Raw genomic sequence first — 22,797 nt, forward strand, 5'->3', positions numbered from 1 at the left:
AAACATTAAAAATAAAAGAATTTTAAATTTTGTTTAAAACTGAACACTTTTGAAATTAGAAGATAAGTTTTTTTAATTTTAAAGTATTTGAAATAAATAATTGTTCGATTGTTCTTTATCCTATCTAAAAAAAAATTGGTGGAACGAAATTCTTGAAAATCTTGCACTCATTTTTGAATTTTCAAAGTTTATTTCTAAAGGAGAACATTGAAATAAAATTAATTTCTGAATGATCCTAAATATTATTGATAAAAGAAAACGTTTCAATTGTACATTTTTTAATACAGGGAAATAATTCTGTTCTTAACGTTTTGCTGCCACACTATAATTTGCAAAGTTTTTCACACTTTAAAAGATATGAGAAAAATTATATTATGGACAAAAAATGCATGAATTATTATTTAAGCTTTTATTATTATTTATATATTTTCTATTATTTCAAAAGGTATTTCTGAGTTTTAGAAGTTTTGAAAGAGTTCTAAAATAACTTAAAATTTGAACATATTTCACGACATTTTAAACAAAATGTAGATTTTTGAAGGTTTCGGAATAAAATTTTAAAGCTATTTTTAAGGATTTAAAAAATAGTAAAGGTAACAACATTTTTGTTACGATTCCACGGAAATTTTAAATTGAGTTGGTAGAACTTTTTCAACATTTTGAGAAAAATCGAAGTATGTTAAAAATTTCTTAAATCTTTTTTTAAAATTGAAAAAATAATTCTTAATTTGAAAAGATTTTTAAAAAACTTTAAACAAAACAGAGCGTTTCAAATAATTTAAAACAAAATGTAGATTTTTGCAGATTTCTAACTAAAAATTTGGAAGCTTGTTAAGGATTGCTGAAGAAGTGAACACACTTTTTTATTTTGTATGATTTAGATTTTGAAATAAAATGTTCAATATTTTTGAGTTTATGAATTTAAAATATAAATAATATAATGATTTAAAAAATTTTACGATAAACATGAATTTTCAACCAAAAATGACAACTTTTTAACGAATACTTATGTTTAATACAAAGTAAAAATTTGAAATAACTATTTATTTTTGAAGTTTCTTTGTTTATTTGATTCAAGGTTATATAAATATGATTTTACTAAATTTCTTGAAATAATTCAAAACGATTTTTAAGATTTCAGATATGTCAAAAAAAAGTTGAAATTATATTTTGGACTTTTTAACCCTTTGAATAAATTTCTAAATATTTTATCTATTCAAAACTTTCAAAATTCCTAAACATCTTTTAAAATGATTCTAAAATCGAAGTTCAAATAATAATTCATGTATTTTAAGTTTTTGTCCATATTATCATTTTTCTCATTTCTTTGAAGGTGTGAAAAATTTGCAAATTATAGTGTTGTAGCAAAATGTTCAGAACAGAATTAAAGTTCCTTTTGTCCCTTTTTAAACAGTTAATCAAAAAGTTAAGAACGAAATTTTTTACTTTATTATTAATGAATATTTACAATTTAAATGTTCTCTTTTAGAAATAAATTTTTAAAATTCACAAATGAGTGCAAAATTTTCAAGAATTTCGATTCATCAATTTTTTTAGATAGGATAAAGAACAATCGTACAACTATTTATTTGAAATATTTTAAAATAAACAAAATTTAACTTCTAATTTCAAAAGTGTTCAGTTTTAAACAAAATTTAAAATCCTTTGATTTTCAATGTTTCTTGCTCGAAATTGCTCAGAATGATATAATTTTGATCGTTAAAAAATTTATTTATTGTTTAACGACATTTAATTTCAAATTGTTCAAATGAAAAACGTCTAAATTAAACAATTTTGAATTAACAATCTCTTAAGCTTCAATTTTAAAAGTTTTTTTATGATATTCTTTTTCTTTATTGCCTGAAAAATCTTTGTTCGTTGAAAATACAACTCTTTTGTTGAAAATTCCACTTTTTTGTTTAAAAATTAGTCTACTTTGTTTCAGGAATCATAAATTTGTCGAAAATTTGTATTTTTGTTGGTGTAATTCTACTGGTCTTGAATAAAAATAAACATATTTTTTGGTGGAAATATAAAATATTTACACTTTTTGTCAAGAATTCGTTTTTCATGAAAGATTAAACAATTTGGTAGAAAATTTAACTTATTTGTTGAAAATTCTTTATTTTTTTTACTGAAAATGTAACTATTGTATTATTATTTATATTCTAAATTAATCAACTTGAAAATATTAAAAATTCTATTTCAAAGTCTTAAAAATCTAAATTTTGAATTATTTTGATATATTTTAAAAACTTCTGATTATATTTTTAAATAATTCAAATTTTCCCAAGATTTTTTTTAAATTATGCACAATAAAAAAGTGTATTATAAACTTATAGATTCTTTTCGCCTTTGACAATTCTTAAGATGCTTCTAAATTTTTAGTTCGAAATCTGCAAAAATCTACATTTTGTTTTAAATTATTTAAAAGCATTTCAAGCTTATAATTAATTTTTAATATTTTACTCGAAGCTTACTCGAACTTTTTCCAAATTATTAATTGATCAATTTTTATATGTTCATGAAAATTTATATTAAAATTAGTTTAAGTATTCTCTTCAAATTACTTTTTTAACATAAAAAATAATTTAAAATTTTCCCAGAAATCTTTAGAGAAAATTTTTATCATCTTAAAACCTTTCAATTCATTAAAAAGTTTCAACATTTTATTTCGAAATCTTCAAAAATCCACAATTTGTTAAACATTTTTTGAAATCGTTTCAAGTTCTAAATTAAGTTTGAATGTTTTTGAAACTTCTAAATGTCTCTTAAAACTTACACTTATTTTAAAAAATTGATGATTTTTTAATTGTTTTTTACACATAAAAATTAACAATTCAACTGAAAAAGTTAAAAATATATCAGATAAAATTGTAACGTTCAAAGTTTAAATTAAGTTTAAATTAGTTTCAACTTATATTTAGATTTTAATATCTGATTTATAGTTGTTGATTCCAAATAAACAGTCAAATATTGCTAAATATCATAATATTATAAGCTGTTTCTGTTGCGTGAGGAGAGGGGGTGATGGGAAATCGGAGAAGTCAAAGTCGATGCACCTGTTTGATAACTTTATTTATTCTTAGGAACTTCATATAATGCTTAAACTCAATGACACTTAATTAACTGCACTTGATTCACTTGTTATTACTTGTCTCACACGAGATACACTAAATTCCGAAGGTATACAACCGATTGATATGTTTAAAGAGACGTTCGCTCTGGTCGAAGCGTGAAGACCAACTGGGAGAGCTGACGCGCGGCAACCGGTGAGAGAACCATGGAAGGCTATCGCGGGGCGCCCTCTACTCGAGACAAGTTGAAATCAAACATACCGCCTGCTTCGTTCCTTGGACGACTATCTTCTAGCCGCCTGCCATTGAAGTCGAATTTCTATGGTCCGACTCGACTGACACAGCCTCAGGTGGTCGCTCCGGCAAAGCATCTAAAGGCAACGATGCCAACTTGGTGATTGACCACATATATTCGCCAGTGGAGGTTCTGATGGTGGCAACTCGTACAATACCGTCCTTGCCCGGATGGCTCTGAAGAATGCGAGCCAGAGACCATCGTCCATTGACTGACAGGAGACTGGGGTCGACAAAGACAACCATATCTCCGGCCTTGAGGTTCTTTCGAGGTCGGTTCCATTTCGTTCTCTGCTGAAAGGTATTTAGGTACTCGAGACTCCAACGGTTCCAAAATTGATCGCGGAGAGCTTTGGCTAGCTTCCAATGGGTGAGCTGATCAGGACTTTGCCCTTGCATTTCGAGGTCGGGTATTGAGATCAACGGCGCTCCAATTGTAAAGTGCCCTGGAGTCAGGGCATCGAGATCGTCAGGTTCACCTGTCAATGCAGAGAGTGGGCGACTGTTGAGAACCATTTCGATGCTAGCTAACAGCGTGCTAAACTCTTCATATGTGAGTCTGCGGCTTCCGAAAACGCGTTTAAAATGTGTCTTAACCAGCTTGATCCCGGCTTCCCAGAGACCTCCAAAGTGAGGAGCTCCTGAGGGGATAAAGTGCCATGTTACCCCTTGTACCGCCAGTAATCCAGAAAGAACTGTCCAATCCAGCTTCGCAGATTCGAAAGCCTCCCGTAACTCGAAATCAGCCCGATGGAAATACGCGTGCCGTTGTCGCTCCACATCTCTGAGGGCTTACCTCTGCGACTGAAATATCTCGTTAAAGCACCTATCAAGCTGTCGGTTGTCATGTCACCAACGAGTTCGAGATGCAGCATTTTGGTAGCGAAGCATACCAAGACAACTATGTAGCCTTTTGTTGAACGAATGCCTCTGCCCTTAGCAGATAGTATTTGGAAGGGTCCCGCATAATCTAATCCGGTTTTTGAAAAGGGCTGACTAGGAGTGACACGCGCTGCTGGGAGAGGAGCCATCACTTGGTTGGACGGCCGAGCTCGAGAACGAATGCAAATAACACATTTCGCCAAGTCAGAGCGGAGTTTCCTTTTTCCTCCAAGGATCCAAGCACGATGTAGCGTGTAAGCGTATGTTGCTCGAAAACTCCCGTGTTGTGAACGTTGGTATGCCCAACTGATGATGAGGCCTGCAAGCGAACAGCGGCCATCGATCACTGGTGGGTGTTTCTCTGCATACGATAAACTGGAATTCTGTAGGCGACCTCCAATTCTTATGATCCCATCAGTGTCAATGAACGTGCTCAGACCGTTAAAGGGAGGCCGCGCAGGTGATGGATTTGGGCTTCGTAATCGTTCGAACTCTTCTTGAAGCCGCAATGATTGACTTAGGCGAACGCAGACATGGAATACAACATTCAATTCATTCACGGTGATAAACTTCCCTTTGGGCTACGGGTCTGCAAGCTGTCGGCGATGTTTGATCCAACGAAGCATGTATACGACGACTCTGAGGAGTCTTCCGAGATCCGAGTATCGGCGTAAGAGTTCAGTTTCGAAGTTCTTGATTGCGCAACAAAACCTTTTGGTCGGAGCATTGACGAATGATTCAACTAGAGCTGAGTTATTGCCGTAAGGCCAAAGGTTATCGGAGGAGGCAAGCCAGTCAGGACCAGTCCACCACAACTTGCACGTTAAAAGCTGCTGAGGTTCAATGCCACGCGTTGCCAAATCTGCCGGGTTAAATTCCGTGGGAACATAACGCCAGATTGATGCTGGCAGCAGCTCCTGAATATGTTCGATGTAATTATCTATCAGAGCGTTTCCGGCGGGTTCAGTAGATCGCAGCCAATGCAGCACTATTTGAGAATCAGTCCAGGCAATGCAATTCTCAGTGGGTATGTCCAACTCAGACGCCAATGATCGAAGCAATTGAGCCGCTAACAACGCGGCTCTGAGTTCTAAACGAGGAATTGTCATTCTAGGGGCTTGCGTGGCAGGTGGCCGAAGACTGCGAAATGTTGAAAGTTTGGTCTTGGCTGCAAGAAGTCGAATGCAGGTCTGACTCGTGATTGAGTTAACATGAGAGTAAACTGTGGCAGCCATGGCCTAGCGGCTTGCATCTGAAAATACATGCAACTGGAGCTGAGCAGTGGGCTGCGTGTCGATCCATCGAGGAATAGATAGTTCACCGATCGCGTTGAGATTCGTTGTAAATTCGGCCCATCGGTTTGTGTATGAATGTGGAATTGGTTCATCCCACTCAAAACCTGCTCTTCACAAATCCTGGACAAGCAGTTTTGCCAGCAGAATGACGGGCGCGATTCAACCGCACGGATCAAACAATTTCGCCGTGGTTGCTAAACTGTTGCGCTTCGTAGAATAAAGTAAGTTAATCTTGGGTGGAGTCAGACGAAAGCAATCATTCTGCGGATCCCAGCAAACGCCGAGTTCGTTGATGAGACCTTCGCTGCCAAGTTGAAGCCAGGTTGGGCGAAGACGGTTTTGTTCGGGTAAATCCTCTAGCAGCTCCGGTCGATCTGCGATCCATTTGCGGAGAGGAAAACCGCCAAGCTGCAGAAGATGAATAAGCTGATCCCGTAGATTCTTGGCTTCACGGAGGTCACTGCATCCTGTCAATATGTCGTCGACAAAGCGATCCTTCGAAAGTGCTCGGATTGCCTCTGGCAAGGCTGAACCATGATCTGTACACAATTGTTTCAATGTTCTGAGAGCTAGATAGGGCGAACATGACTCACTATAAGTTACAGTCAACAGTTGATAATGGACGACTGGGTCATTTTCACTGGCATTCCATACGATTCGCTGCAAGTCGACGTCTTGTTCATTCACTAGAATCTGCCGATACATCATGCCGACATCGGCGTCGAAAGCAATCCTGTGACGTCTCCAGCGAATCAGCACGTGGCCTAAATTGGTTTGCAGCTTAGGCCCAGTGTGAAGCGTGTCATTAAGACTATAGCCAGTGGACGTAGGGCTAGATGCATGAAGACCTCTCTAAGACGGCGCTGATGGTCCCCCGTTGCCAAATTCCATGATGTGGTATGTAGTAAGTAGGGCGAACGTCAGAGCGCAGCTTGGGTGGAGGTATAGGTCTCATATGACCAAGTTGAGCGTATTTCATTATGAAACAGATGTATGCCTTTGCCATTTCGACGTCTTGATTTAACCGCCGATGCAAAGAGGTCAGAGACGCCAACGCTCCATTTAAACTTTCGCCGAGCATTTCCAGACCTTCAGATTTCACTGGTAGGCGAACTATATATCGTCCTTCGGAAGTTCTTTGGTGACAAGCGAAGATGACTTCGCACGCTTCGTCCAAAGGGGACTGGCGTAAGACCCGAGGCACTTCCTCCAAAAACTCACCTCCCAAAACCGTTGCATCAAGGAAATGAGCTTATCATGCCATGTAGTCTCCGGACAAGTAAACAGTGTGGTATAAATGGTCTTAGTCTGAATAACGTTATTTGACGGTGCTCTGCCTGTTATAATCCAACCAAAAGCAGTCTTTTGAGCCATCATCTCGTTTCGTCGAAGCAGCTCGGCTCGCAGGAACAAATGGTAAACATCGGCTCCTAGGAGAAGATACACAGCTCGAGGATGGCCGAACCGTGGGTCAGCGAGATCCAGTCCTTGCCAATCGTGCATTACTTGCTCATTTGTAAATCCAGCCGGTGTAGCGAGCTTGAATTTCTGGAGACAACAAACTCCAACGGACACAGGCGGAGAACCGTCGGCTGGGTGAATGTGAAAGTGAGTGCGGGTTCGAGCGTCGTCCATTGGATCACCCGCTACTCCACTGATAGCGAAAGCCGTTTTGTGTAATGAGGCTCGAAGTTTGCGCGCAAGACATGTTGAGGTTAATGTTACTTCAGCACAGGGATCCAGCAATGCTCGTACCATCACAGGTGGCCCGTCGTTGCAACTTATTTTCACCATGGCTGTGGGGAGGAGAACTAGTCATGAGCGAGATGCATCCTGGGTAGTGGTGGATGTCTCAGGAGATATATTGCTGGTCCGAGAAAGTTTCGCCGGCGAATGTTCATTTAATGGCGGAGCTTCTTGCTTCCGATCGGTGGGGTGGAGCATTGTGTGATGACGGCTTTGGCAGATCATGCAAGTCCCAGGGGATTGGCAATTGCTTGCAGAGTGACCTGGTCTCAAGCAGTTGAAGGAAAGACCCGTCTTCGTGGCGAATTCTCGGCGATCCATTGAAGTTAGGCGCATAAAACTGCTACAGCGTCCTATGTAATGTGGGCCGCGGCATTTCTCACATGGAGTTGGAACCGCTCAAAGAGCCAAAGCCCTATAGCTGCGTTGCTGGCGTTGCAATAAATGTGTAGGTGTGTAGGCTCGGTTCGCTGAGACTCGGTCACGGCATGCATCAACGCGCTCGAGTTCATCCTCCCAAGCTCTTCGAGTGTCTGAATCCATACATGTGGTCGCTATCGACACGAACCAATCATCCCACATCTCCACGGGGCGACCGAGAGCTCGAAGTTGATCGCGGTGACGATCCAGTGTGTCGATCAGTCGTTGGAGTCCCGCAGCAGTCTCGTGTCTCATTGGTGCAATGTTACGCAGGGCCATGAGACGGTCTTGTACCAATAAGCGCGGGTGTTCATAGTGGGCCATCAGTAATGCCCATGCCGTGGCATAGTTGGCGCCTGACACTTGCATTTTTTTTATTGCGCTCTTTGTGTCGCCTTGAACTTGAGCCTTTAAATAAAACATCCGCTCGACGTCACTAAGATGTGTGTTAGCATTTATAAGATTGCGAAAGTGATCGCGAAACGTTTCCCAATCCTCGCGTCTTCCGGAAAACAGAGGAACGTTTATGGTCGGCAGCTTCCATCCTCCTTGCACATTAGTATTAGAGGCCGCGGGAATCGCGACTACATTGTTTGTGGCCTGGGTAGCCGCTGGGATAGCAACCAGTGGAGGCTCGAACCGGCGTCGCTGTTCGTAGATTTGAGTGCGTGCGTTGACATAAGCACTCTCGATGTCTGCGTAAGAGTTTTCAATGTGGTAGTCTTCATTTGGAGGTAGATGGATCAGTCCCATGTGATTCTCCTGGAATGCGGCCCAGTCATTCGCTAACAGATCAAGACGAACATCCAGTGCCGCAAGTGTCCATTCGGCTTCAGGCTTGTCCAGAATTGTTGAGGAACATCGTCGTAACACATCATTCAGCGCCATTTGCGTAGTCAACAAATTGTGAACTTCCCTGTAATGAATATTTAATCAGCTCGACAATTGATGGAGCATGACAATTGAGTTGAATCTCGCCCGCCAAAGGCATCATAATCAATAAATAAAAGGAAAAAGAAGAAAAGTATTTACGCCACATGCAGGTGCGTGCGGGGAAACATAAAGAAGAAGAAAAAGAAAGAGATGGAGATAGAAGATCCCTCGACTATTCCTTTGGTCGCCATGTTTTATTGTCTTGGGATCTTTAAAGAAAGGCTAAATGGTACTTGGGAGAGGGAGAGAGATTTATGCAGGAAGGTTTTCGACTGCATCTCCTCCCCTGCAAGTAATGAGATATTGCTCGATCATGTATGAACAGAGAACAAAGGAGAGTAAGAGAGCGAGTGACATAAGGTTATGCGTAGGAGAATTCTCGACTACCCTTTCCTCTGCACTCTCCCCTCCTTTGCAGTCCAGCTAGGTGTGGGAGATTGCTCGACCAAATTTGATAATTTCATAAATTTGTAAGTACTCGACTGCCTCCTTCATTGCAGTTTCTCTCTCTTTGTTATAAACTATATGTGGGAGATTGCTCGACCAAATTTTATTAATAATTGCGCGTTTTGTTACTTACATGACGAGAATTGCCTTCAACGTATACCTGAGGACCCTTTATTTGTGCTTTTATTATCGTCTGGCCTTTGTGTGCTCTCCGCGCCACGATCACCTGCCTGTAGTATCTGAATCCGGCTCGAAGGACCAACGTTTCTGTTGCGTTAGGAAAGGGAGTGTTGGGAGATCGGAGAAGTCAAAGTCGATGCACCTGTTTGATAACTTTATTTATTCTTAGGAACTTCATATAATGCTTACACTCAATGACACTTAATTAGCTGCACTTGATTCACTTGTTATCACTTATCTCACAAGAGATACACTAAATTTCGAAGGTATACAACCGATTGATATGTTTAAAGAGACGTTCACTCTGGTCGATGCGTGAAGACCAACTGGGAGAGCTGACGCGCAGCAACCGGTGAGAGAACCATGGAAGGCTATCGCGGGACGCCCTCCACTCGAGACAAGTTGAAATCAAACATAAGCCTTAATTAAATTTCTTTTAAACTGAATGGGTTAAAAATGGAATATTTTAGAGTGAAACAATATTTTTATAGAATTTGAAATTTAATCGAAGTGTTTATTTATAAATTTAATAATTCAAAATGAAAATATGTCGAATTTTCAAAAATAATATTTTTTCAATTGTTATTCGCATCTAAAAATTAACAATTTAACTGAAAAAGTTAAAAATATATCAATTAAAATTGTGACGTTCAAAATTTAAATTTAGTTCCCTCAAATTTGAATGATTTATGGCTTTTTATAGGAAATAATATAGTTTCAAATTATATTTAGTTTTGAATATCTGATTTATAGTTGTTGATTTTAAATAAACAGTCAAATATTGCTAGATATTATAATATTATGAGTTTCAATTAAATTTCTTTTAAACTGAATGAGTTAAAAATGGAGTATTTTAGAGTGAAACAATATTTTTATAGAATTTGAAATTTAATCGAAGTGTTTATTTATAAATTTATTAATTTAAAATGGAAAATTTATCGAATTTAAAAAATTAATATTTTTAGAATTGTTATTCACACATAAAAATGAACAATTTAACTGAAAAAGTTGAAAATATATCAATTAAAATTTTAACTTTTAAATTTAGTTCCCTGAAATTTTAACGATTTAAGGCTTTTTATATGAAATAATTTAGTTTTGAATATCTGATTTATAGTTGTTGATTTTAAATAAACAGTCAAATATTGCTAGATATTATAATATTATGAGTTTCAATTAAATTTCTTTTATACTGAAAAGGTTAAAAATGGAATATTTTAGACTGGAACAATATCTGTATAGAATTTTAAATTCAATCAGTGTTTATTTGTAAATTTATTAATTTAAAATGGAAAATGTGTCGAATTTTTAAAAATAATATTTTTTCAGATCTTATTTACATATAAAAATTAACAATTTAACTGAGGCTTTTAAATTAAATAATTCAGTTTCAAATTATTGAGTTTTGGATATCTGATTTATACTTGTAGAAACATTAGAAAAAAGTTTCGAAGTTGTTAAAGAGTCATCCTAATTAGATTGAGTTTGTCAACAGGTCATTTTGTGTACCCTAAACTCCTCTTCGTCAAACGATGGTTATTTGCGACATGTTGCGAAGGATCACTTTGATGTTTTGATAGTCGACGAAGCTTCTCAGGCGATGGAGGCATCAATGTGGATAGCAATTCCAAATGCCCCGAAACTTGTTTTGGCGGGAGATATTAATCAATTGCCACCTGTCGTAATGTGTCAAGAAGCAGCAAATAAGGGTCTCAACATGAGTCTCATGGAAAGAGCAATCAAGAAATTAGGGAAAGACTCATTCAGATGTCTCACAAGACAATACAGAATGAACGAGAAAATTATGTTGTGGTCAAGCAAACGATTCTATGAAAACAGTCTGCAAGCCGATGATTCAGTAAGGCATCATTTGCTCAAAGATCTTCCTGAAGTTCGAGAAATTCCTTTGACAAGTAGGTGTTTCTTTGTTTTTCGTAAATTCTGAAAAAGGCTGATTTTAATTTAAAAATCTGCTCATTTTTTAATTCTTTTCAGCCGAATCACTTGTGTTTATTGATACGTGTGGCTGTGAATGTGAAGAGTATCAGACTGTGGCAGAATCTGGATCGAAAGGAAACGTTGGAGAGGCTGTTGTTGTAAACAAAGTCGCTTCTTCATTGATTCGCGCTGGTTTATCGGATAAAAGTATCGGTGTGATAACGCCTTATGCATTACAAGTAAGATTAATAGATATTTTATAATAGTTATCCTTAAAACTGGATCTTTTGTGTTTGACAGTTTTTTTATAATCTGAGGGCTTGAACTTATGCTACTATTGACACTATTTCTTCACTTTAGCTTAAAAATATTTTCAAACTTTTACGCTTATTGATTGAAATAACGTCTATGCCATCTCAGGTTCAGAAATGTTTATCGGAAAATAGTCCCAAAGATACAAAAATCAGACTTTACGGTCTAAGCAGGAAAAATGGGGTGATTTTTTTTGTTACAGAAATAGAGGAGTTTTGGAAGAATAAATTTTTTCGAATAAAATTAATGTATAGGTACCATATTGAATTCACTAAACCTTTAACCAAATAGTAGCACTTTCAACTAAAAGAGATGAATTTTCAACGAAAGAGTTGAGTTTTCAAGCTAAAAAGTTGAAAGTTTTAGAAAACATGTGAATTTGACACACCGAAAGATGAATTTTCAACAAAAAGTTATAAAGTAATAATATCAATTATTAAAAAAAAAGATAAGTATTCATATCAAAATTGAATAATTAATTTTTCAAATATAAAAATTAATTTTTAACAATAAATAATGATTTTTCAAAAAATTAGTTAAATTTTTAACCAAAGGGGGTTGAATCATAAACCTCATAATCTGAATTTTTAGAAAAAAATGTATTTACAACTAAAATAGGATTGGATGAGAAAAGGGGGTAATTTTGTTACCAAAATAGGGGAATAGTAGGGACATACATTTTTTTAATAAAACTAATATGTAGGCGTCATTGAATTCATTAAATCTTCAACCAAATAGTTGAATTTTCAACCAAAAGAGACAAAATTACAATGAAAGAGTTGAGATTTCAAGCTAAAAAGATTAATTTTTTAGAAAACAATTGAATTTTAAATCCCAATAAATTATTTTTCAACAAAGAAGATAATTTTTAATCAACAAATTTATTAGCTAAATTTTCATAAATAAAAATTAATTTTTATAAAAAAAAGAAAACGTTTTTTTCAACAAATTAGTTAAATTTTTCACCAAAAAATATTAATTTTCAGAAAAGAATGTATTTACAACTAAAATGCGATGGGGTGGCAAAATGGAGTGATTTTTTATACCAAATTAGGTCAATTTTAGGGGAATAATTTGTTTTACATAAAATAAATGCATAGGTACCATATTATATTTATTAAATTTTCAACCAAAACAGATGAATTTTCAAAGAAGGAGTTGAGTTTTCAAACAAAATAGTCGAATTTTGTTTGAAAACAATTGAATTTTAAACCCCGAAAGATGAATTTACAACAAAAATGTTATTTTTAACTCAAGAATTTTAATTTTTCAACAAAAAAGTAAATTTTGAACCAAGAAAATTTGCATTTTCAACTAAAAAGATAAGTAATTAATTTCTGATGTTAGATATTGCCGATTACTGGTCAAATAATTTTTCTGGAGAAACGAGAAAAAATATTTGACCAGCAATTGGCAACATCTAACATAAAAAATTAACTAATCAATGACCCTGGTCAACAGAAACATCAATTATTAAAAAAAGATCAGTTTTCATAGAAAATATTAATAGTTAAATTTACAGATATAAAAATTAATATTTTACAATAAAAAAACTTTTTTTTCAACAAATGAGTTAAATTTTCAACCTGAAAATATGAATTTTCAGAAAAAAATATATTTACAACTAAAATATGATGGAAAATTAATACGTAGGTACTATATTACATTCATTCAAGTTACATAGTCGGATTAAAAAAAATTGAATTTTAAACCCCAACTGATGAATTTAAACAAAAAATTTAATTTTAAATACTGAAAAATGATTTTTCAACAAAAAACGAAATTTTGAACCAAGAAAGACGACTTTTCAATCAAATAGTTGAATTTTCAACAAAAAAGATCAGTTTTCATCTACAAATTTAATAGTTAATTTTTCAGATATAAAAATTAATTTTTAACAAAAAAAATTTTTTTTTTACCATTTTAGTTAAATTTTTAATCTTTTTTTTACCAAAATAGGGAAATATTAGGGAAATAATTTTTTTTAAATCAAACTAATGCATAGGTACCACATTGTATTCATTAATTTTTTAACTAAAAGAGATGAATTTTCCAAGAAAGAGTTGAGTTTTTGAGCGAAAAAGACGAATTTTTTAGAAAAAAATTAAATTTTAAACCCCTAAAGATGAATTTTCAACAAAAAAAGTTAATTTTATGCCAAGAAAGATGATTTTCAATAAAAAGTCCATTTTTAAACAAAGAAAGATAGTTTTTTTAACAAAAAGTACATTTTTAACCAAAAATGTTGATTTGTCAATTAAAATGTTAAATTTTCAGATAAATCAATTTTTTTACAACAAGAAAAGAACGACTTTTGAAAAAATTAGTTAAATTTTCAAACAAAGGGGGTTCATATTTTAACCGAACAATCTGAATTTCAAGAAAAAAATGTATTTAAAACTAAAATGGGATGGGATGAAAAAATGGGGTGATTTGTTTTTACTAACATAGGGGAATAATAGGGGAATATATTTTTTCAATCAAATTAATACATAGGTACAATATTATATTCATTAAATATTAAACAAAAGAGTTGAATTTTCAACCAAAAGAGATGAATTTTCAACGAAAGAGTTTTCAAGTTTAATAGTCGATTTAAAAAAATTTAATTTTATACCCCAGAAGGGAAAATTTTAACAAAAAAGTTAATTTTAAACCATGGAAGGTAATTTTCCAACAAAAAATGTTGCCAGCAAACAAAACGAGTAAAATTTTCAAACCAAGCAGTTGAATTTTTAACAACACAAAATGTCAAATTTCAACCAAAAGTGGAATAGTTTAATTTTCAATTAAAAAATTAATTTTCAACCAATAAAATGAATTTTTAAGAAAGTAGGTAAACTTTTAACCCAATAGTTAAATTAACAAAAATAATTCACAGCGCAAAATTAAATATTTAAATTTTCATCTGAAAACGACCAATTCCCAACCAAAAATGAAATAATAGTTAAACTTTTTATCTAAAAAATTAAGTTTTCAACAAAAAGGGCGCATTTTTAACTAATTAGTTCAATTTCTAACATAAAAATATTTTTTAACAAAATAGTTCAACCAGCAAAGATCAATTTTCTACAAAAAATATGAATTTTCAATAAAAGAGTTGAGTTTTCAAGATAAAAAGTTAAATTCTGCAGAAAAAAGTTAAATTTCAAATCCGAAAAGATAAATTTTCAACAAAAAATGTATGTGGTTGATTCTGAACCATACTGTTTAGATTATTACGTTTTCCAAATAGAAAAGGAATAAATCCAAAAAGTTCAACGTTTAACGAAATAGTTACATTTTCAACAACATAAAATGAATTTTTAAGTAAAGAAGAATTTTTTTTAAGGACCAATTTTCTATCCAGCAAAAGAATGTTAAAAAAACAGTTATGTTTTCAACTCAAAAGAATTACTTTTTAACAAAATAGTTGTTTTTCCACAAAATAAATAAGTTTTCAACAAAATGGTTAATTTTTTAATCAAATAGTTGAATTTTCAAATAAAAAAGATCAATTAAAAATAATAATTTTCAACAAAATAGTTCAATCATCAACCAATAAAATAATTTTTTAATAAATTGGCTCAACTTTTAACTCATTAATTAAGTTTTCTACTTAAATAGATGACTTACCCAAATATTTGAATTTTTTAATAAAAAAGATCAATTTTCAATACAAAAAATATTGAAGAATTTTCAACAAAATAGTGAAATCATCGCCCAATAAAATGATTTTTTAAAACAAAATAGTTGAATTTTCAAATAAAAAGATCAATTTTGAATGAAAATAAAAATAATTTTCAATAAAATAGTTAAATTATCAATAAATAAAATGAATTTTTGAGAAAGTAGTTTAACTTTGAATCCAGTAGTTAAATTTTTGACCAAAAAAGATGAATGCTCAGTGATCAATTTAATACTCGAATTGTCAATTACAAATGAAACATTTCTACCCAAAAATCGAAATGTTAAATTTTCAACAACAAAAAAAACAAGTTTTCAACAAATTATGCAGTTCAATTTTAAGCAATAAAAATATTTTTTAACAAAGTAGTTCTACTTTCAACCATGTAGTTGAATTTTCAACAACCAGACCATTTTCAACCATTTTCAACCACCATTTTCAACCAGAACAGACGAATTCTGAATCGAAAATATAATAGTAGGTTTTTCAATTAAAAAGAATTAACTTTCATCCTAAAATATCTGGATTTTGTTATTTGGTTCTATTAATTCAGTTTGCACGAATTAGAACGAAAAGATGAGAAAAATGGGGAATAAACAGAGGAATTATTTTAAATAGGGGAAAAATTGTGAAAACTGAAAAATGATTTTAAAATATTTTAAATTTATTTATACCATATTTCCTCAGCTTCGGATTGTTCGACAATTTTGACTTTTTTAAATAAAAATCTTTCAAAATTGTACCATTTTAATTTGTAAAACTTACTGGTTGAAAATGTTAAAGCTTAAAACGTCCAAAATCGAATAATTTAGAATTCAATTAATTCAAAAATTTTGTTAAAAAAATCCAACTTGTTTGAAAAATCAATTGCCTTGTTGCAATTTCATCTTTTTACCTTAAAAATTCAACAATTTTATTGAAATTTTCTTTCCTTCTCGGCTGACACCCATATTTTTTGGTTTAAAATTCAACTATTTTGTTGAACATTATTCGCTTTTATTTAAAAATGCATCTCTTTCTGTAGAAAGTATACCTTTTTTGGTTAAAAGTGCAAGTGACTGGCTACAAATTAGTCTATTTCGGTTGAAAATTAACTTTTTTGTTGAAAATTCAACAATTTGGTAAAAAATGTATGTAGTTTGTTGAAAATTCGTCTTTATTTGTAAATAATCTTTTTTTTTCAATTTAATTTTTGTTCAAACTTGAATCAGTTTGTTGAAAATTAAACAAGTTTCTTAAAGAGTCATACTTCTTGGTAGAAAAGTGAACTCTTCTGTTGAAAAATCGTCTTTTTAGCTTACAAATTCAACAATCCGATTCAATTTTTTTCTTTCTTGATTAACAATTTAAAAAAATTAAAAATTGTATTATTTTTTGAACATTTATTTTTTGGGTTTAAAAATTCGACTCTATCTGTAGAAGCTTTGCTTTTTTTGTTAATAATGCAACTCTCTGCTTCAACTATAATCTGCTTTGGTTGAAAATGAACTTTTTTTGAAACATTTTGTTGAAAATTTGTCTTTTTTTTATTAAAAATTAAGTTTTTTTGAAAATTCGTCTTTGCTGGTAAAATCTAAATGTTTTTGTTTACCTTTTTTGTTCAATTATAAACTGTTACATTTTTCGTTGAAAATTCATATTTTTAGGTTGAACATTCAACTCCTTGATTGAACTATTTTCTTAAAAGTTCATTTTTTTAGTTGGATATTCATAATTTCATTTCATTTTAATTTATATAATATTTTATTTTTCAAATCTTTTTTAAAATAATTTTTTGGATAAATTTATTCTTTATTCTCAGGTAGAAAATTGATCTCTTTTTGTTTAAAAATTCGACTATTTAGTATAAAAATTTAGAAACAAAAAGAAAAAAAATATAAATTAATTAAATAAAATTTAAACTAACATCACATGCATTGTTCTAAGTATTTAGTTGAAAATGTATGTAATTTGTTCAATATGCGTATTTTTGTGAAAAATTAATCTTCTTGGTTGAAAATTCAACTATTTGGTTAAAAATTGATGTAATTTATTGAAAATTCTTTTTTTTCTGGTAGAAAATTAATCTTCTTGGTTTGAAATTAAACTATTTGGCTCAAATTTTATGTATTTTGTTGATAATTCATTTTTTTGTTTGAAAATTTAACTATTTGGTTGAACATTTAACTGTTTTGTTGAAAACTCATGTTTTTGGCATGAAAATTCCAAATTTTTTCGACATTTTTTTTATTTAATTAAAAAGCTTTCTCAGTAGAAAATTTGTTTTTTTGATTTGAAAGAATTCTCTTTAGTGTGATTTTTTCAAAATACCAAAATAGTGTCACTGTTTTTTAACTTTCAATCGAGTTCGAGTCCTGATATTGTAATAAATATGATTAAAGTTGGATTTTTTTTATTATCTCTGTTTTATTTATTTTTTAATCTAGGTCGACTTAATTCGAAGATCATTAATCGCAAATTCATTACCGATAGAAGTAAGTACAGTCGATGGATTTCAAGGTAGAGAAAAGGAAGTTATTATCCTCTCTTTAGTGAGATCAAATATGGAAAAAGAACTCGGTTTTGTAACCGATTTTCGAAGGTTAAATGTGGCAGTTACAAGAGCAAGACGATTGCTTGTGGTAATTGGAGACAGTGAAACTGTAGAGAAAAATGATGTTATTGTCAGTCTTTTGACTCACATCGAGGAAAATGGTTTACTGGAAACTGCAGAGGAATACTTAGCTGGTAATTAATTTTATTTTTTATTCACAACGAAATTTAATAGTTGATACTTTAAACAAAAAGAAGATTTACATTTTCAATCAAAAACAGTTGAATAAAACCACTAAGTACGAATTTCTAACAAAATAGTTGAACCCTCAACGAAAAAAAATTAATTTTTAACCAAACAGTGTAATTTTTTTTAAGCAAAAAGATTAAATTTCTACAAAATAGTAGAACTTTCAACCAAAAAGATGAATTTTCAACGCAGAAGATTAATTTTCTGCCAACAAATATAAATTCTCAACAAAATACATACATACATTTCTAAGCGAATACTTGAATTTTTAACCAAGATGATTAATTTTCTACTAGAAAAGACAAAATTTCAACAAAATATATAAACTTTTATCCAAATAGTTGAATTTTCAACCAAGAAGATTACATTTTTACTAAAAAAGGCGAATTTTCAAGAAATTATAGAAATTTTCAACTAAAGAGCTTGAAATATAGATTTGATGTTAATCTAAACTTTATTTTATTAATTTTTAGTTTATATTTTTTTTGTTTCTAAAATTTTGTAAATTACATATTTCGATTTTTGAACTAAAAAACTTCAACTTTTAAACAAAAATAGAATAGTTGAATTTTGTACCAAATTATTGAATTGTCAAGCCAAATAGACGATTTTTCTACAAAAAAGTTGAATTTTCAACCTGAGAATGTGAACATCAATCGGTTGAATTTCCAAGAAAATAGTTAATTTTCCGGTGTAAAAAAATAATTTTTACCCTAAAAAACGAATTTTCAACTAAAATTATAGATCTTCAATCAAAAAATTAACTTCCAAGAAATTAATAATTATTGTAATTGATTCTATAACAAAAAAGACGAATTGTCGACAAAATACATAAATTTTCAACTAAAAAAGATTAATTTTTAACCCATACACTTGCATTTTTAACCTAAAAGGTGAAATATCTATAGATAGAGATAAATTATTTTTAAAAAAGTATAATGTTCCACAAAATAGTTGAATTTTAAACCAAAAAATATGTTTCAGTCAAGAAAGAAAAAAAATTCAATCAAATTTTCGAATTTTCAAGCCCAAAAGACGAATTTTCTACAAACAAGTCGAATTTTCAGGCCGAGAAAATGAATTTCTAAAGAATGTTATTTTCAACTAATCAGTTGAATTAACAATCCAATATTGAAATTAAAAATTTTTTAAATTAATTTTTATCCCTATAAAAAAGAATTTTCAACTAAAATTATGTATTGTCAACCAAAAAATGAACTTTTGAGAAAGAATTAATAGTTAAAGATTAATTTTAAATAAAACAATTAAAATTTTAATAATAAAAATTAATTATACACAAAAAAGGACGAATTTTCCAAAAACTCAAACAGAAAGAGAAGAATTTATAAACCAAAAAGATTAATATTAATAAAACAAAAAATTTTTTAACAAAATAGTTGAATTTTAAACCAAAAAATATGTGTTAGTCTAAAAAGAAAAAAATATCAATCAAATTGTTGGATTTTCAAGTCTAAAAGACGAATTTTCTACAAAACAGTTGAATTTTCAACCCGAGAATATTAATTTCCGAAGAAAACGTTAATTTTTAATAAATTCGTTGAATTTTCAACAAGAGAGTGGAATTTTCAAGTTTCAAAATTAATTTTTACTCCCGAGAAAATGAATTTTCAACTAAAGTTATCTACTTTCAACCAAAAAATTAACTTTTAAGAAAGTGAACAGCTTTTAATTTAGAATGAAAAAAGTGCGATTTAATCAACAAAAACGATTTTTCAACAAAATACTTGAATCCTCAACAAAAACAAATTAATTCTCAAAATTGCATTTTCATTAAAAAAATATCATCTCCACAAACAATTTGTAATAAAAAAGATGCAATTTCGACAGAAAAAAAACGAATTAAAAAAAGATTACTGTTCAACAAAATAGTTGAATTTTAAACAAAAAAATTTATGTTAAAAAAGAAAAAATCTGTTAAATTGCTGAATTTTCAAGTCAGAAAGACGAGTTTTCAACATTTGATTTTTCAAGCAAGTGTAACTTTTTAACAAAATATTTGTATTTTCATTAAAAATAATTAAATTTTTAGATAAATAGTAGAGTTTTTAACTGGAAGGGGATGAATTCTGAACCAAAAATATATATTAGACTTTTCAAACGAAATGAACTTTCAACGAAAAATAGTGAGATTTTCTTATTCAGTTCTATTAATTCAATTCAATAAAAAAGTTAATTTTCGACCGAAATAGATTAATTTTTAACTAAAAACATTTACTTTTGACCAAAAAAGAGTTGCATTTCTACAGAAGGTGAATTTTTATACTAAATATGTAGTTGCATTTTCGAGAAAACGAGAAAATGTGGCGAATACGGAAAAGACTTTGAATCGTGTAATAAATAAAGAGGAGTTTTGATATTTTATAAACGAAATAATAAAATATTAAATAAACATTGAGATTCATTTTTAATACTTTTACAATTTTATGACACTATTTACATTATTTTTTAAATTTGTAAAACTATTTACACTAGTTTGTTATCGCTAAAGCAAGTCCGAGGCCTAAATTATAAATCCGCGTCTTTATATCTTTTTTATTTTACAGTTTCAGACAACGTGGAAAGTGAAATTCAAAAAACAGCACAAAGGGGTACGAAAAAGAAAACGAAAACAACATCGTGTAAAAAAGAAGAGGAAAAGAAGGTCGTGGAAAATATTGTAAAAGTGGAAGGCGGTGTGAAGGAACAAATCAAAATTCCAAAAAAACTCAGTGATAAGGGAATCGATTTAAGCAGTTGTCAGAATAGAAAAGGATTCAATATTTTTGAAACTATCGCTGCTGACGACCCCGAAGAAAAAGGTTTGTGATTTTATCATAAAAAATTTGATCACTCTTCATTAAATAAGTTTTTTTTTAGCATTTTCAAGTGAAATTTATTTTCTTAGATGAAGAGGATCCCCAGGATGTATCTGAGGAAAAAATAACTTTGAAGTCAAAGAAGAAAAAAGAAAAGCCAAAAGTAGAGAAAGAATTAAACCCTCAAAGAGAGGACGATTTTGATAAAGTACTTGCTGAGTTTGCAAAATCGAATCATGTTTGTTCACTCGATGGTTGTAAAAAATCAACAAAACTTATTTACTATGATTGTGAATTCTGCAAGAAACGATTTTGTTTAGAACACGGTTAGTAATGTTTTTTTGTTTTTTACGAAATTAAATTAAAATTCATTTTACACTGGAAAAATCGAATTTTTATCAACAAAAATAATTTTTAATCAAACAGTTGCGTTAACAATAAAATAGTTGAACTTTTAACCAAATAGTTCAATTTTAAAGCTAAAAAGGTGAATTTTCTATAAAAATAGTTCAATGTTCTACTTTGAAATATAAATAGTTCACAAAAAAGTTAATTTTTAACTAAAGAGATCAATTTTGAACTAAAATTAGGAATCTTAAAACAAAAGAATGAATTTTTAATATACTACTTCAACATTTAACCATGTAGTTAAATTTTTAACTAAAACTGATGAATTCTCAAGGAAAAATGTAATATTTGATAATATAACTAAAGAAGATTTAAATGAAAAAAAAAACAGTTGAATTCATTTAAAAAATACGACTTGATAATAAAATAGTTGAATTTTCAACCCAGAAATATGAATTTTTAACAAAATAGTTCATTTTTAAACAAATGATTTGAATTTTCTGCCAAGATAGTGGATTTTTGAAGTAAAAAAGATGAGTTTCGACAAAAAAGAATGAATTTTTGACAAAATTTATAATTTTTCAACGAAATATTAAAAATGTTCCACTATAAAAGATAAATTCTGAACAGAAAACGTAACATTTGAATTTTCATGTGAAAGAGAAGAATTTTCAACTATAAAATATGACGTTTCAATCATCAAAGATTTTTTGTCAATCCAAAAGTACGAAGTTTTAACAAAAAATTTGATTTTTCGACCAAAAAATATGACTTTAATAAAATAGAAGGCGGTTGAAATTTTATTTTAACCAAAAAGTTGAATTTCTAACAAACAAGCTTATTGTCAAGGAAGGAAGGTTAATTTTTATTTTCAAAGGAGAAACTTTCAATAAAACAGTTAAATTTTCTACCAAATAAGATGACTAACAAAATAGTTGAATTTTTAACTAAATAAAGAAAAGTTCTCTGCCCAAAAATTGAATAGTTAAAGGGGGAGGGTCGGTAAGACCGGTTTTTGGCCTAATTTATTTTTGGACCAAAAAATCTGAAAAAATCATGGTAGTATCTTATAAGTATCCCGAGTCGATTGCACGCTAAACGGACTACCCTCCACCCCCCAGCCACCCCTACAAATATAGGAAACACCACTACCCACCAACTGTATTTTCGAGAGATTTGACACTCTTAAACATGTATTCTGAGGTTAGCTCGGGTTTACTATGGTTTTCGGGGTCGCCGAATACAATTCTGGCGTCCTTTGACTTTTATCGCGTCAGGTTCAAGGTCATTGGATGGTCAAATCGAGAGAAAACGGTAAAAAATCCAAAAAAATACGTTATAGGTTTTTGGAGTCGCTAATTACGAATCTGGCATCCGTTGAACTCTATCGCTTCAGGTTCAAGGTCATTTGAAGGTCAAATCGAGAAAAAACTGTAAAAAAAATATGTTATAGGTTTTTGGGGTCGCTGATTACGAACCTGGTGTCCGCTGACCTTTATCGCCAAATGACCTTGAACCTGAAGCGATAGAGTTCAACGGATGCCAGATTCGTAATTAACGACTCCAAAAACCTATAACGTATTTTTTTTGATTTTTTTACCGTTTTCTCTCGATTTGACCTTCCAATGACCTTGAACCTGACGCGATAAAAGTCAAAGGA

General features: G+C 31.1%; 1 protein-coding gene across 2 annotated transcripts in view; it reads left to right on the plus strand.

Moving 5' to 3' along the window:
• Positions 1-22,797, plus strand: part of LOC117174047 (DNA-binding protein SMUBP-2-like) — a 39,657-nt gene that overhangs the window by 5,475 nt on the left and 11,385 nt on the right. For both annotated transcript variants that reach the window (XM_033362696.1, XM_033362697.1), the window contains exons 4-8: positions 10,770-11,187; positions 11,270-11,451; positions 17,618-17,918; positions 20,538-20,792; positions 20,879-21,115. In XM_033362696.1, coding sequence (XP_033218587.1) covers positions 10,770-11,187; positions 11,270-11,451; positions 17,618-17,918; positions 20,538-20,792; positions 20,879-21,115 — 1,393 coding nt within the window. The remainder of the gene's footprint in view (positions 1-10,769; positions 11,188-11,269; positions 11,452-17,617; positions 17,919-20,537; positions 20,793-20,878; positions 21,116-22,797) is intronic.

Source organism: Belonocnema kinseyi, chromosome 6 (assembly GCF_010883055.1).
Source record: "Belonocnema kinseyi isolate 2016_QV_RU_SX_M_011 chromosome 6, B_treatae_v1, whole genome shotgun sequence".
NCBI classification, from domain to species: Eukaryota; Metazoa; Arthropoda; class Insecta; order Hymenoptera; family Cynipidae; genus Belonocnema; species Belonocnema kinseyi.